This window comes from Emydura macquarii, unplaced genomic scaffold (assembly GCF_026122565.2).
Source record: "Emydura macquarii macquarii isolate MOO-44397 ecotype Brisbane River unplaced genomic scaffold, CSIRO-AGI_Emac_v2 contig_1254, whole genome shotgun sequence".
NCBI classification, from domain to species: domain Eukaryota; kingdom Metazoa; phylum Chordata; order Testudines; family Chelidae; genus Emydura; species Emydura macquarii.
The window spans coordinates 3103430-3123266 of record NW_027131391.1 but is presented as its reverse complement, the minus strand read 5'-3'; the positions used below and the strand labels follow the sequence as shown (position 1 = coordinate 3123266).

General features: G+C 40.6%; 1 protein-coding gene across 6 annotated transcripts in view; it reads right to left on the bottom strand.

Moving 5' to 3' along the window:
* Positions 1 to 571: 571 nt before the first annotated feature.
* The window catches only part of CIT (citron rho-interacting serine/threonine kinase), a 100002-nt gene continuing 80736 nt past the window's right edge, over positions 572 to 19837 (bottom strand). For 4 of the 6 annotated variants that reach the window (XM_067550110.1, XM_067550115.1, XM_067550114.1 and 1 more), the window contains 13 exons: positions 19723 to 19827; positions 18497 to 18666; positions 17326 to 17406; positions 16985 to 17120; positions 15190 to 15329; positions 13540 to 13632; positions 11640 to 11748; positions 11367 to 11495; positions 7841 to 7921; positions 7137 to 7215; positions 6826 to 7005; positions 4488 to 4821; positions 572 to 3880 (listed from right to left, as the gene is read on the bottom strand). In XM_067550110.1, the coding sequence (XP_067406211.1) occupies positions 3857 to 3880; positions 4488 to 4821; positions 6826 to 7005; positions 7137 to 7215; positions 7841 to 7921; positions 11367 to 11495; positions 11640 to 11748; positions 13540 to 13632; positions 15190 to 15329; positions 16985 to 17120; positions 17326 to 17406; positions 18497 to 18666; positions 19723 to 19827 (1661 nt within the window). In that variant the 3' untranslated portion in view covers positions 572 to 3856. The remainder of the gene's footprint in view (positions 3881 to 4487; positions 4822 to 6825; positions 7006 to 7136; positions 7216 to 7840; positions 7922 to 11366; positions 11496 to 11639; positions 11749 to 13539; positions 13633 to 15189; positions 15330 to 16984; positions 17121 to 17325; positions 17407 to 18496; positions 18667 to 19722; positions 19828 to 19837) is intronic. The other 2 variants (XM_067550111.1, XM_067550116.1) reach the window with 1 other exon arrangement.

Here is a 19837-nt window from a genome sequence, read left to right as displayed (position 1 = left end):
CATGTGGAAGAAACTCAACTGAGGACAAACTATTAGGTAATTAAGAGAAAAGCTAATGGTCACCACTTTTACATACAGCTCCACCTTCCTGGGCTGAAGTGGAATTAATCTCTGCTCCCTCCACTCTTACAATAACAGTTGGTATCTTGACACACTACTCATCTGTCAAAGTGCATTAGTGCCATTCCACAATCAACTTCCCTCAGACAGAGCTGATAGCAGGTGCCAATGGTAATACACAGGGGCATAATGGTTGAGTCTATCCTCCACCACCTTCCACTAAGACTGGAGAACTCTTTGGGGACCTGGCTGGTTCTGTCAACCTCTCATTGTAAGAACTGAAACTTTTTGATGACTATTTTCACTTTTGACCTTTCATAAAGCAATACCACTTACTACAATGGTTTTAAATATGTGCCACAGTTTGTTGAACTGTAGCCCCCCTCCCCCTCCCCTTCTCTCTTATTTCCAAACTTTGGAAGTGGCTTGGACTCCCCTCAGTGGTGAATCAGATTCTGTAACCCCCTCTGAATTAAATCCCTCCAAAGAGAAAGCTGGGCACAAATTGGGATAACAGAGTTGCTACTTTACATTTCCACTCCTGTTTGGCTGTTGCTAGAGGCTACAGATGTAGCTAGGTACAGTATTTCTCCTTCCCTTTGCATCATCACCTTAGTATTTAAGGAAACATAACAATTTTACAGTAGACCATGCTTTTTCTCCAGTAAATTTCAGCACAGAAAAGATGGCCAAGATGACACTGAGAACTTGTGCAGTGCTCATGGTAGTCAAAAGGCTTAATAAATATTTTACTTCACCAGTTTCTGGACTATTTTAGTTTTGTTACAAGTCTGATCATGCATCAGAGCACTGAAACAATGAGTTTTAAATATATATTCTTTGTGCACATTAAAATAGAAATAAAGGAACATTTAACAAGTTAGCATTTCATCATATACATCAGATAGTAGGCACAATAGATAAATTAAGCAGTTTGGCTTTATGCAAAACATTTCCATGAAAAATGTTGTGTAACAGTAGCTATTAGTAACTCTCCCACACACCCTCCAAGAAAAATCCTTGATGGGGAGGGTAGGGTGTTTATGTGCACAAAAACAGGGAACAGTAGGAGGACAGAAATAAAATAAATGCAGGCAGCAGAGTGAATATTAAAAACTCTTCCTGTGAAAGAATTCTTCAGACCCTGTAAAAATTGGTTTAGTTAAAAATAGTTGTATTTACATGTAAGTCTGATCTAGAGAGTTTTCCCACCAGGTGTAAGATATTAAGATGTACAGTAACTTGGCAGATTGCATACAATCTGAATTATATTTGTGTAGGCTTTTAAAAAATTGCAGCTCTTAGGCATTACAGCACCAGAATAGTAAGATGGTGGGATGAATAAACTACCTGTTCCCCTTCCTATTAAAACACTACTGCTGCAGCAGCAGCAGCATTAGACATTGCTGTTGTCAATTAAAAGGGTTTATTCCTAACTCAAATTTTGCCAGGGGCCAAATTCTTCTTCCAGATACTCACATGCATCTCTACTACCATCAATGGGCATGTATCTAAGGGCTTACTATTGCTAGTTAAAAATTTGTACCAAACCACTTCTGTTTCAGTTCAAGTCAACATGCTTTAACTTTCTGATACCACATATGCAGGGGAAGCTGTCTCCTAAAAAGTGGAATATTCTGAAGGTGAGCTCTTTGGTAAGCTTACACTCCTATCAGTCACACAGCTCCTAATATGGGCTGATCTGTTAGAATGGCTTAATGGTATCCTATATGGAAGGAAAAGGTCATTTCACCATGCTAGTTAAGATAGTTAATTGGTTTATTTGGTTATTGTTTAACAACAACGTTCAATATTTTCCAAGTGGAGCTTGAACTGTACTTCTGGTTCCCTTGCTTGTCAATAATAAAAAGTTAATGAAGAAAAATCCTGTACTTTTTAGATACCTAAAACCTTATTTATGCTAACAAGCTTTCGATTGCAATTTAATGCTATAATGTTTCTTCATGGGATCTGGGAGGATTAAGCTGAGGCCCCTCCAATGTCTGAAGATGGCTGTCCACAACCATCATTAAAACAAAAAGCTAGTGTTGAAAAATGCACAGTTTACAATAAAAAAGTAGAAACTGATTCAATTCCCTTTTGTTACGAATATAAAGTTTCTTGTAAATATGTACAGTTGTTTGAGCTATTTCTATAGCAGGAAGCATTTCACAAACAAGACACAAGATATACACTTTCAGGACTTGACAAGCCCATTTCTCAGGTCATGAAGATCTTCCATGAGATGCAGAGATTTAGACTGATCTCTGTGACCTTTCAAAATACTGAGACCAAGAGAAATTTCAGCACATTTCCTGCCAAATCATCTGGTCTAAAATAACCCAACAGACAAGAACAGAACACAATATCCATGAAACTTGCCAAAGGGCACTGACAAGGCATTTGGAGGTTTCTGGGTGTCCAGGACAGGTTAGCACTGGCTGTCAAGGGACACGCAGAAGATAAAAGATTTGGCCAACGAGAAATTTAGATGCAGTTTTGCTCTTTTCCTTTTTCAGACTTTATGGTCAAAACCTGCCTTGAAAATAATTTGCATTCTTCCTCAGTTACAAGGGATAATGTTCATGGCATTGGAGAATATAAAGCAATAAATGGCTTGAGGTTAGAGGCAAAAGCAAAGGTAAGGTGTTTGGTAACCGCCAAAGCTGTTTATTGCAAGTATCCTCTAGTGCCGTGACTTTAGGTCTTACTGTACAACAAGATACAATCATAACAGGAAAGAATTTTGTTTTGAGAGATGACAATTCTCATGATTTCCTTTGAAGTTCTTGGGAGGTGGGGGTGCAACCTGACAACCACTGTGAGGAGTGGCCTCTATGGAAAATGATGACTATAAGGCTCTCAATGCAATTTCTGAATGGGACAGTATTTAATGCTTGGGGGATGTGAAGGTGAGGGGTAGTGATTGTAGTTCTCTTGTCATATAATAAGGATTGTAACTCTCTTCGGTGCCAAATTCTCCAGTAAATCGGGGCGATTATTTTGCAGCGTAATTTAAAGGCTTCAATTAATTTACAAGTGAGGTACAATACAATACTTAGCACAGCAACCTAAAAGGAGAGAGCAGCCAGAATGATGGTGCAGCAGCATGCAATGAATTGCCATGCAGAAAACCTGGGTAAAGAGTCTTGTTCCCCAGTATGTCAGAGACAATGCACTTTGTTTTAGGGCATGGGGGATTGTGACCATCTAATCAGGAGATATGCCCTCACCATCATCCAGCTGAACAAAGCTGCACTGGGGCAATTTTAGTGAGAAAAGAGAATGAGCTTCGAAAGTGGCAGGTGAACAAACAGATTATTTCTCTATAGAGTTCTGCAGAGAATATACAGTGATGCTGTCTATTGAAACTGAGTCACCATGGCCTTTCAGTTTATAAGGCCATCAAGAATTCCAGCATCTTTTTTAAAACTATGATTTATTATCTGGTAAATGGTGCTAACCACATTAAGATTTGGGATAGGATCCTCGTCCTATTTGATTTTCTTGATGAACTGTTAAGGACTAAAGCTAGAGTACAAAAAGTTTATGAACTGCTTGAAAGAGTAACGGTAGTACAAAGTGCAAAAAGTAAGACTGCAGGAAGATGCAGGGAAATAAACTGAGGGGCAGACAATCCTTGTAAGAGTCACGTGTCCCCTGACATGGAGCCAGTTCTGGCCCAATAACGTTGTTTTGGTAACAGGGCAGCAGAAGCATGGAGTGCATATACTCAGTACATTTCCTTTGTTTTTCCTGCAGATCACAATGAGGAGTAAGTTTGTCTAGCTGAGACTTATACTGACGATTGGTCCCAGACCTAGCAGGGAAATAAAATGATGAGTTATACAAGATGCAGTAAAACATGCTTCTTCTATATGTAGTCCCAGGTCATATAAGCAGCACTGCTTTCAGCAGGTGGCAGATGCAGAGTTTTACTGAGTACCATTTGTCTACTTGTCTAAGTGAAAATGCTATGTGGCATGAATCTTGCCCTACCATTGATAAAGGCCACCATCTTCACCCGGCATATAGTAAGCTACTGATAAGCACCTTCTTCCAGACAAATCCCCCTCCCATTTCCAGTGTGGACCTGATTTTGTCAGTGCAGACACCCTTTTTATTCACAGATGTACAATGCCTTCAGTACCCATTCTGTAGTCAAATACAGATCTAAATACCCAGTGTTATACCAGCTGACTTTGCAATGGCATGAAATGAACATGGGGGGAAATATTCTCTTTGGAAGACATGTTCGCACAGCCAATGCACGTCATATGCTTAGATGTACTGTGATTGAGCATATATTTTAAAGTGGGTTTAGATTGAAGCCACTCACCCACACAGGCTTTTCACAGTACAAACTCCCACTCCCCACTGGGAGACTCAGATAGATGATGAGACCTTTCACAGAGCTCCCAGCTTACCTTATTGACTTGTGAGAGTGGAGTTCTTGCACCTCCCACAGCCATTCGCCCCCTGCTGCTCTCTTCAAACAATCTTCCAGGGGACCTTTCCCTGCGGGTGCTCAGAAGCCTGCCTGGAGATTTCTCTCTCTCCAGTGGTCGCCCAGGAGACTTGTCCCTGCGCAGCTCTGTCCTTCCCTCTCGATACCGATGGGGTGTGCTTGGTTCTCGAGGGTGGCTTGAACCTTCTGGTGGTCCTGGGCTTGATGCTACCCGCTTGGTTATGTGCTCATTATAAGTGGGGGGACCTCTTTTATTAGGGCTACTGTCATTCAAAAACAATGGGCGTGGACAGCTGAGTGACAAAAACCTTAAAGTTACATTTTTATTAATGAGAGCATATCTTTCCCCTAATCACTCAAATGAAAGAGCATCCAGATCTAATTCAGCCTTACTGAAACATGCTAACCACTTCCCTGTACCCGTTCAGAAAAGCCACACTCCTAGGCTCCCAGTTGTGTGCTCGGTGGATATAATAGCATCAAATCCATAGCTCTGTTACCACCTGCCAGACAAGTCCTGGTTGGATGGAACGTTATTATTACAGAGATGGAGTCTCCTACCATCAGTTTTTCTTTAACATAGTGTCCTAAAGAGGCCTAAATGACAATTCATGAGAGGAGATAAATAAGTATGGCTTTAAACAGGCTATATAACCAGAAATCAACTATTACTGAAAAAAGGTTTATTCTCTTTCTGAAGATAAATATACGTATTGCTGCAGAAATTTCTGCATCAGGAGACTGCATAGCTTTAGGAGTGTCTGATAAATTAGACATTTCAGCTCCTTAAGGAATATTCAACATAAATCAAGTCTATGTAACAGCTACAAGAACTACTTATTTTTCTAGGAATACAGCAACAGGCTTTTCCTATATGAAAGTGCATTACAAATTAATTTATACCTCATAAGATTTGTACGAGAAGCACAAGTTACCAGACCTCAAGATAAACATCCTGAGGAGAGAGGTTACAAATTTGCCAAGCTTTAGATTTCTCTCTCATTTTATAGGTAACACTGTTCACTATACAGCAGGGCCCTGTTAGTCAAAATATTCACTTACCTGCCCAATTCATACCCACTGCTTAACAGAACAAGATCATGTCGCTTACCTCAGTCTCCTACACTGTCACATTCAGACATTAAAGGGTTGGGATTCTGGCTTTTAAAGACCATTTCAAGCCACTCGTGTTTCATTTTCATGTCAATAATGAATGTTAGCACTAGCTTCCAACCTATGGCCACAACAGCATGGCAGTAAAATATCATTTCTGCTCCAAATACTATTCTGGCAGCCCCAGTTGTTGTAGTTAAAGAATAATTCCATGAGTAGGGACAAGCAATTAATTTCAAGAAATATGTATTTTAAAAGATTTGATTTAGTGTACTGATATTTAAACATCTAATTTTACTACTATTCTATATACTATTCTAAAACAGAACATTTGTATAGATTTTCTTAGTCATGTTAAGACGACAAAGCATCCTGATCACCTGTGGCAAAAACTAATCTCTGATTCATCCAGTCCTAATGTAGGGGTCCACTGCAGCTCTTTGAGCAACTGACTAGAACCCATTTCTATGCAAAGTACTCTTCAGTGAGGAAGGCTGTCACCACAGACTTCAACACAGAAGGCCTTTCCATCATCTTGATGGAAATCATCACAGCCTAATTATCTGTTTGTTCTAAAGTAAATTCCTTTGTGGCAAATAATTTCTCAAGTGTTCTGTAGGACTTTGGATATCTGAAAGTGGATGTGAAAACCATGTCAGAGGAGCCTTAACTCAGTTGGGATCTCTCTCTAATCCAGAACAATTAGGAGATGTACCTTCTTGGCAAGATTTGTTTTGGATTCATAAATTAAAATAATTTCAAAAAGAATCTTTCACTAATGCATGCAGAGATTTTTCATCCCCTGGGGCCAAGTCTTCTTTCACAGCAGTATTGTTAACATCACAGAACACTCCTGTTTTGTTTTGAAAGTATTTGGGGAGGAAGTTATCCAGATATGGGCCCACGGAGTTCAGGTTTCCAGAGGCGAGACACTGGCACTCTTGATTTTAAAAGATCTGTGAAACCAGCAGGATTTTCTGTTGCTTCTAAGAGAAGCTGACCTTCTCCCATTAGAGCAAAATGAGGTTGTCATGCAACAATGGTTGAGAAAAGGGTCTAGAACAAATGCTGCATACATAGCATGAGTAACAGCACTTTCAGTACAGTACAGTACAGTACAGTACACACACACACACACACACACACACACACACACACACACACACACACACAGCAACTCATACCTGCGTGTAGCGGAGGTTCCTCTGTGGTGTTCATTGTTGGATTCCTTTACTAGATTTCCCTTACAGCAGATCACTCTTAATTTGTCCTGATAGGAGGAGGCCAGGTAAATTGCTCCAGATGAAATTGCTGGCCCTAGATACCTAGGATTTGGGATATCCAAGTGGGCTCGTGCAGGAGTGCTGAGTGAAGGGGGGGGGAAAAAAAATCTTTATAATCTGGTTGTTGGACATCATTCTTAGACAGCTATCACCCCTGCAGCAAATCCTGAGGATGTTCTTCTCTTCCAAGCTCTGAGCAGAGCATAACTTACCCTAGAGAAGCACGAGCCTGAATCTCAATCACTTCAAGGGAATTGAAATGGGTCACAAACAGATAGGGCTCTCTGTAGGCTGCAGCAGAGAAAGGACACCATGCACATTAGTAAAAATTAGTCAGAAAACTTGCAGGACAAACATAACTTTTTCCTGCCCTGCAGTCCATAGGGAAGATTAAGGATATGGGTTTTCTGTAACAGTGCTATATACCATATTGCTAAATGGGGAGAAACAAGTTTAAAGGAGCACTGTCTTGTAGTATCGGCTCCCATACCATTATGTCAACCATAACATCACACAAAAGGGATCTAAAAATGGACTATTAACTGGGCAAAATCTATTAGGAACTGCAAAAGACCCTATAGTTTCATTTTGATATGATAGATTCTTGAATATTTCAGAAACTCCAAGCATCATTAAAAATTCCAGTGGCCAATTTAGTCACTGTCAGACTGGGAACATTAATCAAATATATCTCTTTGATTTAGTCTTATTCTTCATGCTTCAGAAAGGCTGCTACATCCACTTAGGTTTATAATTATTTGTAACCACTAGAAAACATCGAGTCTGAAGAGGATCCTTCCCACTGGGGCTGTTTCCTGGTTCTGCTAACCCCCGGAATGCTGATCATTTCAGAATTCTGGAACTGGGTAATTAGGGGTAAACAGTACAAAACTCGTGACAGTCATTCAACACCTACCAAAAGCCAAAGGCAAGCGACTCCATTTCAGGTCCTCTGTCCGACTGCGCCTTCCATAGGAATCCACAAAGACACCAAACTCTGCAGAGAACAATCATCCCAGCATCAAGCCCAGCATCTCCAAATATTAACACAAGAATATTAGTAATAAAAGTATGCCTGCTGCCCAAGCTGGCAGTTAATGTAAATACCTGAAGGATTACTACTATTGGAGTTAAAGGAGCTTTGTGAAATTCTAGGACATTGGACTAAAGGATCAACAAAAATAATTACATTTAAAAGTACCTTGTAACCCTTTGTTTCTCCACTGAGATTAAAGGAGCAATCTTTCTATGGAAGTCTGCATCACATAAGGAATCCTCTAGTTTAAGTTAGAAAGCCAGAAATGTTTAATTAGCTAATCAGAATGGTCAAATATCTATTGCACTGAACATTCATTTAAAAAGATCACAGGGAGTGTGAATGTGCAGGAGACACTTGCAGAAGAAATCAAGGTTACTTATCTGTAGCTGGAGTTCTTCGAGATGGACTCTGCACACACACACTCCCTGCCTGCCTTTCCCCTCTACCTTGGAGTTCTACTTACCAATGGGGATTGCAGGGGAAGGAACTGAGAAGGCTGGAGCACCACATCCTCTTTTATACCCTCACCTTGGAACTGTTTGACTAATGGGATAGATTAATAAGCAGTACTTTGATCCAGGATGGTGGGACCATGGAATCCTAACTGAATAAAGATTGTAGAACTACCTTGCCAAATTTTGTATCAGATCTGCAGTTCAAATCTAACGAGTAGTGTTTAGTGAAAGTGTGGATTTAACTCCACATTGCTGCTCTCTATTAGAAGAACATGCTTAGAAAAATCCAGAGGCTGCCTTCAATCTAGCAGAATATGTTTTAATTCCCTAAGGAAAAGACAAGCCCATCAATTTATAAGATTCACTAATACTTAATCTAACCAATGTTGATAGTGCTTTTAAAGAAACAGCTTTACCCTTATTTTTCATTTCATGCGCAATCAACAATTTGGAGACTGTTTAAATTGTTTCATCATCATCATCAGTTCACCTAGACAGCAAAAGTCCGTTGCGACAATCCTGTATGGCACATGCCATGTTGGATCGTATGTCCCTAAATGCTTCGCCACCTTGGGGAAGGAGGATAGAAGTGCAGTGACTGAAGCCGTTTTCCTAGCTATTAGTACTTCATCTTCAGCAATATGGCCACCATTGCCGTTGACCTGAAGGGTTCATCCGCCACGGATGACGAAGACTCCGCTGCTGCCCGGTCTTCACCAGAGCCTCGTTTGCCAACTGTTTCAAGGTTCATGACAGGCCCTCTTGTCTACTGTAATGGCTATGGGGAACAGGCTCCACCGTACTTCACCCTGCCAAGCAATCCCCTACTTTGGTCATTGCCCACTCCCCACCTAAATTGTTCAGTCCTAACTAACTACAAGGCCCTTCTAACTTCCAGTGTATGTAATTTAACTTCTCCCGTACGAGGTTTGGGAAAGAAAACCAGTAAAATCAGACAATACTTTTGGTAAAAACCTTGGATGTGTACAGAAAATTACTTTAAGAAAAACAGTAAATGATGGATCAGCCATTAAAGCATGTAATTTACTTATACACCTTGCTGAAGTGATAGCTATCAGAAACAGTATTTTAATAGACAGCTGGAACAAAGTAGTTTCCCAAAAATTCAAAGGGAAGTTTCATCAGTTGTGAAAGCACTATGTTCAAATCTCAAGATGGTATAGGATGGATATATTGGAGGATATAGATTATTAAGAGCTTTTTAACTATTTCCTGAGTAAAAATTGATTTGCTACCCACAGGTACATGGTATGCTAACATGGCTGAGAAGTGAATCTTCAAATAAAATAGTGAAAGTCCCACTCTGTTAAGCTACAATAAATATTCTAATATATAATTAGGTGCTGTATATGGTTGCTGATATCATATCAGAAACCCAATATAAAAATCTTTTACATTTATGACTAACATTTTCATGTGGACTCTTTCCTTGAATTTATCAGTACTATATGCACCTCTAACAAATAAGTCTTTTTTAACAATCCAGATTCTTATTCCCCATGCTGTTAAATGGAGAGACTGAAGATGCAGGTGACAGACTATGCCCTGTTGATGTATCAACAAATCTGTACTAATGGTAGAAGTTCGATGGAAAAGTGAATTAAATCTAGGTACTACTGTTATCTGGCCTATGCTTGTGCTATTAAAATTATCCTGGATTTGATCTTGTTTTACTTTGCTTATCACTCTTTGAATGAGGGGAATGAGAGAAATGCATTCCTCAGGCCTTGACCCCAATTTATTAAAAACACATCTTACACTGAGTCTCTGTCTTTCCCAGCTCTTGAGCCAAAACAAAAAAAAGGAACACTACAACAAGACAGGGGTATGCCATGTCTATGAATAGAAATAAAACATTGTTTCAAAATGGTAGAGGAGGAGAAAAAATACTCTGTATCCATTCACTATCCAGAGGATATTCAGGAAGCCTACCCTGGATAAAAACATCCTTCTTCAGACCCTATCAAAAGGGGTAATGTGTCTCAGTGATGGCTCATCCAAGCAGGAGGAGGTTGTCACCCACCCTGTTTAACCAGTGATGCAATGCACATCTCAAATTGTTTAGCATTGCTTAATACTCCGACTGGTTCAAACCTTGTACATGCCCATTTTCGGAAGGTTTTACTGACAGTGCTTCTTGTAATAAAAAGTCTGAACCCTGTTCTGTCTGTCCTTTTTTGCTCACATTGTATAAATCAAGCAAACCAGCATTTTGAAGGTGAGTGTTCCTCACCCACAGATGCTGAAAACACTGCCAGATATGGCAAACATCTTTTAAAACAGGGCTTTTTATTTTTTGGTTCTGCCACTTCTGAACTGCAGATTTACAACTAACTTCACTTAAACTAGTAACTATATAACAAACTGCTAACTAAATCCAACTATAAAATTATTAACTAGCTAATAAGCTATGGATCCAGGAGCACCCTAGAGCAGTTCCTCATATATTCAGCTGGTCATGACTAGAAGTAATTTAGGCAGCTGGAGTGCCACACCCCCTTTTATACCTTTGCCCTGGAATGTTCAGTGTTCATTAAGGGGATGGGCAAGGGAGGCACATGAACACTCCAATGACTACTGCTACCTAGAGTTCTACCAGTTTAGGCTGCACTAGTCAGAGCATCTCATGAATGGGAATATGCAGAGGACACTGAAAGAAGAGCTAATTGACAGGCACAGAGATCTTTACATAACCCAGAAAGAATGTGACCAACGTATTTTAACAAATGGGACAACTGTCTTGCCCTTTTAGGGTGTACATCCTTTTACTACATATAATATGACCTACAGTCTAACATGCTCCCTCCAGTGCTTTCACAATAAGCCATTTCCAGCAATAATGTTACCCTCTATGATCATGCATCCCATCATGTCTTGTGACAAATACTGTGCAGATGTTCAAGCTGCAGTAGCCACAATACACTTACCATGGAAACAAAGCAGGTACTCCTCCCTCTGCCCTGTAGGGTTCACCTGTATGATACTGATTGGGAAGCTGTTGGTGGAAGAAGCAAACACAGCAGAGGCTAAGGAGTGGTCATTCTTATCGAGAAACTCTGTAGGGGGATAGAAAGGAATAGCAATGTCAGCACCATCTTTTCTGTAACTTCATAATCCTTGCTCCCATTTTGGTAGACAAGTATCTACCCCAAAGGAGCATTCAAAGAGCTATTTAATGTATGACAAGAAATGACTCCTACCCTCTAGGGTATACTGCTTCATCTCGATTTCATAGAACTTGTTGGTTCCGATTATGATGCTGTAATTGGTCAAATGGATACAGCTACAGGGCTCTGAAGTTTCAATCTCCTGAAAGAGAAGGATAAGGCACACTGACATGAGCCGAGATGATCTTTATTCAACTTTTTTGTTTTTAGTTCCCCTGTATTTGTTTAAACATTTCTCTTACTACATAGGAGTCTGAGTGGCAATATTTCCCTGTATAAAAGGAGTTTAACAACTGCAGACTGGGAGCCTGCAATCTCCAGCAGGTGGAAACAGTGCTCTTGCTGGCAGGACAAGTATTAATTTGCCTGCTACATCCATGAGTTTCCTTCTCTAAGGTGGTTTGCTGGCTATTTGGAAGGCAGGTGTGCATGCTAGGAGTCTGGTTGAACTCCAGCTACCATTAGAAGTGCAGGAAGCAACAGCTTCAGCCTTTTGTATCTGTGAAAAGCCAAAAGGTTGCACATGTTTCTTTCAGACAGACCTTGCAACTCATCTACACCTTTGTCACCTACAGATTAGACCAATGCTCTGAATGGCATGCTGTGCTGGTCACTGCACAGCCCCATTATGGGGGTGGAGAGGATGTAGGGAGATTTGAGAAGCAGATTCAGAACCAAGCAGTGATCCTGGTTACACATTGACACAACTTCAGGTACCTCAAGCAAGACATTTGCCTGCATTCAGACTACCATGTACAGTACAGTCAACTAGGTTGAGGCACTATAAAATTGGGCACCACCAGGCTTTAAAGGCAGGAGTCGCACAGGAGGGCTGCCAATCCATTTTTTTTTTTTTTTTTTTAAAAACATCCTCTAAATGAGAATGAAAAATATATATATATATTTTTTACAAAGTTGATTGAGGAAGAACCAATTAGGCTCTCTCAAGATACAAGTGGTTTGGACACTTGCTGGGTTTCATCTCACTGCCACAAGTGGTAAAGAGGGAACTCCGGGAAGTGACTGCTCCACCCTTTATGCCCTCACAAATGAAGCATGCATGGCCCAAATAGGCTCTGTAATTTAAAAAAATCCAATCGTGTGTGCACGAGCACCCTATGGTAAGATCCCATACTGACACATACTCAAAGAACAACCGTTTACCTGTCTCCCTCTGCTGGCTATCAGAGCTAGTACAGGAGAAAAGGGGATATATTTTTGATACAATCGGTTAATTGCCATTTGTACAGGAGGTATTTTCAGTGGGATAGTAAGAGAATTAAGAGTATTCATTGCCTCTTTAAAACAGTTACTTAATATAAGCACTATTAAGAAGAGAGGCCACTTACTTAGGATTTCACATAGATAACCCTAAGGGACCAGGGAACATTCCCAAATTATTACAGGGAAAACATGTTTTGGGTGAGCAAGCAAGACCATGGTTACTGCTAGGCACATATCACTGAACTACAGTTCTGCTCTGCTGCTCTGCGTACCTACTGACTCTTATTACAGGAAGAGTATGTCTACACTGGAATTACACACCAATGGCTGGCCCATGCCAATGGACTTGGGCTCAGGCTACGGGACTGTTTAATTGCCTGGGCTCTGGGACTCTCCCACCTCACAGGGTCCTAGACCCCAGACCCTAGCTCATGCCCAAACATCTACACCGCAACAAAACAGCCACTTAGCCCTAGCCCAAAACAGCGGGCACAAGCTAGCCGGGGTTTTTTAATTGCAGTGTAGACATACCTGAAATTGCTAGCAGTTCTGATTTTTGCTGGGCAGGTTACAGTTTACTGTCATTTTAGCTGGCAAGCAAAATCTGTATGAGCAACATAGGTTTTAGGCACTTGCGCCTCAACAGAATGGAGTCTCAATAGTTCACATGTTCACAACAATCCAGTTAGAGAGAAATCAGTAAACGTACCTTCCTGATGCAGAACTTGCTGAGGCTCTCATTATAGCGCAAAACGACCACTTTGTTGGGCATGGCTGCACAGATGCAGAGTCCGTTCTCAACCTACAGGGAAGGTTAAAAATATGGTTACAGATAGCAACTACAGAATTCACACTAAAGCTGTGGAAAGTATTTTGAACACATGAAACAATTCTCTTTGATGAAAGATACCCAGCTGTTCGCAGAGATGAGTGAGTAATATTTGTAATAGGCCAGTGTGGAGTAACTGCAGATTAGTGAAACAATGAAAAGCCTGTTCACACACTCAAAGGACAGCATACATCTAAACTGCTTCTGTGATTTCTTTTGTAGTTGAAGCAAGTTTATTAAAAGAACAGAAAGCTTTTAATAAAATGATGTTTCTATTAAGAGGAATAATGAATCCAAATTAACCAAGGCACATTAGATCTAGTTTTAATCTCTTGAACTTGTATCTTAAACTGTGCTTTGAAATGAATGATGTTCAATTTGTCAAGGATCTGAAATAATCTGCATAAGCAGTTCCTGCTGAGAACTTCTGCAATGGCCAAGTGTTCCATATTAAAACTGGCAAACACACTGACCATTGCTGAATGATACTACCATATGAGCAAATCTGCTACCTTGGAAAGAATCACCCTGTGTTTAAGAGCAAAGACAAAGGAATAAGGAATTCATTAATCACAAGAGTCTAAAAATGGAGAGCAAATGTCTATAATCAGTTAGAGAGAGAGACAAGGTGGACGAGATAATAGATTTTATCAGACCAATTTCTGTTGGTGAAAGAGACAAGCTTTCGAGTGACAAAGCTCTTCTGCAGTCCGTTAGGTTTATCTCACAGTCTATCATATAACAGGTTGGCATATTCCATCATCTGTTTCTTGGTTGTCTGTGCTTGTTTATACTTATGATAGATCCTTCAAATTCCTTCCACTCCGCACTCTCTCTTCTCCCCCTTTACTTACTTCAGTGGTTCCCAACCTGCGGCCTGTGGGCCTCTTCAAAGTGGCCCGCCGCTCCCCTTACACTGGCTGCAGAAGGGAGCCCTGCTGCCTAAGGACCCAGGCGGAGTGCGTTGCTGCAGGGCTACTAGACTGGTGCAGGCTCCTTGCTGCAGCCAAGGGGACAGGAGATCAGCACTCCCCTCCCCCGGGCTGTAGCAGGGAGCACGGCAAAGTGCTCTGCCTGGGTCCATAGACCCTGGGGTCTCTGCTGGAGCCAGAGGGAGGGGAGCACTGATCTCCTGTCCCCCTGACCGCAGAAGGGAGCCACAGCCTAAGGACCCAAGTGGAGTGCAGGGGGCTACATGACGCGTGCGGTTTCCCTGCTGCAGCCAGGGGGATTGGCTCCTTCCATCTAGCTGCAGTGGGTGAGGGTTGGGGGGGGCTGCTGGCCCTCCAGAGTTGTAAAAATGATATCTGTGGCCCTCGAGCCAAAAATGTTGGGAACCACTGACTTACTTTATTTGAAGAAAAATATAAAACACAAGAATGCAGCCCCTGGATGTGCTGATTACGACAAGAAATAAAGATGCTGATTTGATGAAGATTAAACTTGGCAATCCCTTCTACTGTCTCACTGTGCCTGGGATCAACAGACAAACTAAAGTACAGCCCAGGGCACAAGGGAGCTATATCCTACCTTGCCAACAGCAAAAAGGTGACATCCTTTGACAGCCTCAAAGATGTTTGGTGAGATATCAGGCTGAGCGGGGAGGTGAGACTGGGCTAGAGACTGCTTCACTTTCTTTACATCAACAAGACACAGAGCCCTCTCTTCTCCTGAAGACAGAAAGTTACATTTTTTCAATGTAAAGGAGTCAAGCAAGGGGAGAATTTCACTCTTCACTGAAAGAGCCTATTCTGTTACATAAGCAGCAGCTTCTCATTATGGGTTGTTACTGTGGTAACAGCTACAGAACACTGTACATGTAAAAAATAATTTCATGTGAAAGAGGACTTTAAAAAAAAGGAGTAATAAATACACCCGGGAGAACAAGCACTGTCTCCTTGGATTGTTATAGTTGCTAGTTCTAGTTGAACAACATTAGTTGGTGGCCCCATGAAGGCATTGCCTAGATAAGTGAGGAAGGCTCCTTCTTTTCAAATGAAAAGTGCTGTATCATTTCTGCCCACACAAGTTTATAGTAGACCTTCATGGTGCTACAGGTAAAGATCATTTTGACCTATGTTGGAACCCTGAGGTTTCAGTAATATCACTTTTTCAGAATCACATTGGGTGTAACTTTTATCAATAATTACTTTCTTTCTTACAAACTTGAAATACTGTTTAGAAAGCTAGGGCATCTTAACATTATAGAGCAAAGTTCCAAAGCTTTTTTTGGTTAATTACCTACAAACATTATACAGGCATTTTAGATATTAAATTGTGATATCTAGTCCTTTCCGTCAAAGAGCAGGCCCTGGAGCTCAGCACCATTGGGAAAGTATGTTGTTTCAATTAGCATGCAGACTGAGGGACATAAAAAAGTAGAAGATGAAAGCAGCACTAGTTATATTATATGGGCTTGCGTTGTGGGACCCTCTGTTACATTAGAGAGTCATGGTGCTGCAGATCCTAGGACAGTGACATCCGACCTGTGGTCCTTCAAGGTGTCTTAAAAACAAAGAAAAAAAGAGTGTACTTGATTAAGAATTGGAAATGTATTTTCTTAGTTAAAACTTATGTGTTTGCATCAGGCCCATTACTATGGGGAGGCATTAAGGGACACTGTCACCCTCCACTTCCTTGGCAGCCTCCAGGGCAACTCCATTGTGAGCTTGGGGCACTCCATGCAGTTGCTGTTCCTTCTCTGCTTTGGGTGATCACAGTTTTCTGCTGCTGCATAGGAGGGGAAGAAAAAGAGCTGCTCTCACTGTTCCATTGCCTGCTTCCTTTCTTAACTGTGGGAGCCCTAGAAACAGCAGGACAGGAGCTTGTCTGGGTCTCCTGAGCCTAAGATAGCTTCTAGCAAAGGGTGTCTTCCCTCCCCTATACAGACAGCCAGAGTAGTCCAGGAGAGGTGAGAGAATTAACAAATGTTTATGGCCAACTTCAATGAGAGCAATGAGTTTTTAGCACCTCTGATAATCAGAGCACTTTTATTTAGGTGCTAAAAATAGATTAAGAAGCCTAACTTTAGAAACTCAGGTTTGAAAATTTTGGTCTCTGTTGTTCAGTCCCCTTCCTGTAAAAAAAACAGAGAGCTCACTCCCTTTGTGCAGGGACATTGTAAGCATTGCTTCATTTCTAGTGTATATGAGAATCTGAGATGATACCATGATAGGCATCACAGAAAAGCTATACAAAAAAGTAGAGAGGAACCCAGGGAAAGCAAGTCCCACTGAAATTGTGCTGTAGGGAGTTTCCCCTTAACTGTCACAATTGAGAACATTTATCAGAACACTTACACAAAAGCAAAAATCTATCATCATACCTGCTATCAAGAGCAGCTTATCCAAATCCTTTATGAGGTGAATTTGGAAAACAGCACCAAGTCCTGGGATGTGTGTTAAGGAATTTTTCAACACATTCAGGGCATAGAGACCTTCCTCTGTACCCACGAGTACTACCTACAAAGACAAAAATGTAATAAGAACATAGGAATGCTCCAAGACTAAATTTTACTCATGCATAATACCAGCCAATGGAAAATGGAATCCAAATACCAGGTAGAAAAGGAAACATATTCCTATTTACAAGTCTGATACACATACTCATTCATATATAGCAAGGTATACAGTGACCAGTTTGAGTGTTATGCACTGATGTCATCACCTGGTCACTGAAGGGCATTGTGCAATTTATATCCAGGCGGTCTTCCCCCTCAAGCTTCAATAGTGAGTTTCCAAGCAACTTCTGTAAGTGACAAAAAGAAAACACAGTGTGATTAAGCAGGCAAAAACAAATCAAACACTTAGTCAGTGCTTAGCACTGACTCACAGCAACCTGCATTTTCCTTATCCCCTGATCCAGAACTAGCATGTATAATCATGTCTCAAAACATACCGCACATTATTGCCTCCAGACTTGTGCTATACGGATTGTAACACTACACATATTACTATCTGAACTACAATCGTCTGCTCACGTACAGCATTTCAGCAGTGGAAAAGTAGAGTTCTTCTGCAACACGACATTTGTGTCAAAGCTTCAGGGATACTATCTGGAAAGGGTTAATAAGCTGCCACATAGCAAGGCGCAGCTATTATGAAAGTGAGGAAACAAATGTGCAAGTCCCTCTATTTGAACTCAAGCAGAAAGGAGGCTCTAAGACAGTCTCATCAGTCTATTAATAATACAGAAGTTAGAAGAAGATTCATATACTGGTTTATTACGTCCCTTCAAGACATATATACATCCCAATACTTACTTGAACAGGGAACATTTGAGAATTTATAGAACTTAAGAAATCCTTGTGTGTCTCAGCACCCACAAAGTGGTTAGGAAAACTAAACAAACTTTTTCAAAAGAGAGACTGCCAAACAGTGTAATATTTGGGGAGGAAGTCAAGATGGTTCTAATTAATATCCTGGACTACTCCTGCTAATCAGATTTTCATGGCCTCTGTAGCCAACATTTGCACAAAATGCACAATCTCCCTATATCAGGAAGAATAATATTGATGAAAAGGGTTGTTCTAAATGAAACAGCAGTGAGACCACCTAACTCACCATTTTTATCAGGAATAAACAACTAACAAATCAAAAGGGAGGGGAAAAAATAAGCCTTTTTCTGAGGTTTGCTATTTTTCAGATCTCAGACAAGATGTGGTACTGTGAGGCATCAATCTCACTATAAACCATGGCTCACAGTATTCCTATTGCATGGTATTAATGACAAAAATAACACTAACTAGTTTAACGTCATTTCAAACTCAGCATGTCAGAAATTTCAAAATAGTTCCCTTCAAGAGTATTTTATTATTATATAATCTAGTTGTACTTACAGCATCAGCCTCAGCTTTTTCCCTGGAAACTCTGCCTCCTGCCACTATTGACTCCAAAGCAGTGACCCAGCGCTGTTTATCAGGGAAAGTAGGTGCTAGTAAGTAGAGTGTCCTACCAGGCCAGCATGTGGTGTGTGGATGAGACTCCACCTTTAGTATATATGGCACATCTAAGGTGTTGCAGAGGGAGAACAAAATTTGGATTAGTACCTGGAACAATTTCACTTGTCTTAAATTAGCATCCTTCTGGTTTGTCAGAGGATGTTATCATAACAGAATGTCTACTGCTACAACTTATACTATCAGTAAAGATGGGCTTTCCATTCCAGGTGCTGCAGACTAGCTATTAAAGCTAGATAGCATTGTGTGTATGGTTTTCATCTTTCTATCTGCTAAGTAAAGATTAACTATCACCCTTTATTGAAAGAGAAAGAGAAGTGTCAGCAATAACAGAGAAGTTCCTTTTATAAAAAAGAAATCCCATGACTGAAGTGATCCCTGGTAGTTTTCCCTGCACTGTTACACAGATTACGTTTTCCAAAAGCAAGTCACTAAGTGATCTCTTAAAAGTCTGTAACATTGGTTTATGCTACACAAGAGAAGCCAGTTTCCCTTTTTAGCTCTTGTTCAATAATCTGTTTTAGGAACAATAATATTCTCTCTTTTGATAGCTGAACTCTGTACCCTACAATATTAATCTCAAGAGATATATTATCTTTAAATCAGCTCAATTTCATATATACACAATCAGTAAAGTATTACTTCTCCTTAGAGAATAATTGATTCCATATGCCTCATATTATTTCTAGTTAATGGTTTAAGTGTCAGAACACAGCCAAGACATGCACTTTGAAAATTCAGATTGGCGGAGGGCACTAAAGGAGGAAGTTTACATGAACTATGTTTAAAAGTGCTTTATAACAACTTTATAAAGCCACTCTAAGGTTTACCTCTATTTGAATGAAAGAGTACCTCATTCACAGTTCAACCATCGGGAGAGAAGCAATCAACTTTGTGGGTCCAACGCTAGATGTCTGAACTATTCACAAGGCATACCTAATTGAAATAGAGGTAACCTCAGAAAGATTTATGATGTTACAGAACAGCAGTTTAAAAGGTTAGCTGCAGAATGAGATCTGTTCTACCACAGTTAACTGCAGGTGGATGCCACGCTATACTCATCCATCAGTTGAAATCTATTCTACCTCACCTGCACTGATTCTCACCTGTCTTTGCTGTATTTGTAAGTTCAGTAGCTCCTACAGCTCCATGAACAGTTATATCTCCATCAGGAAGGCATAGCTCAAACTCCTCCACAGGCCGCTGTCCAGCTTTGGAGAG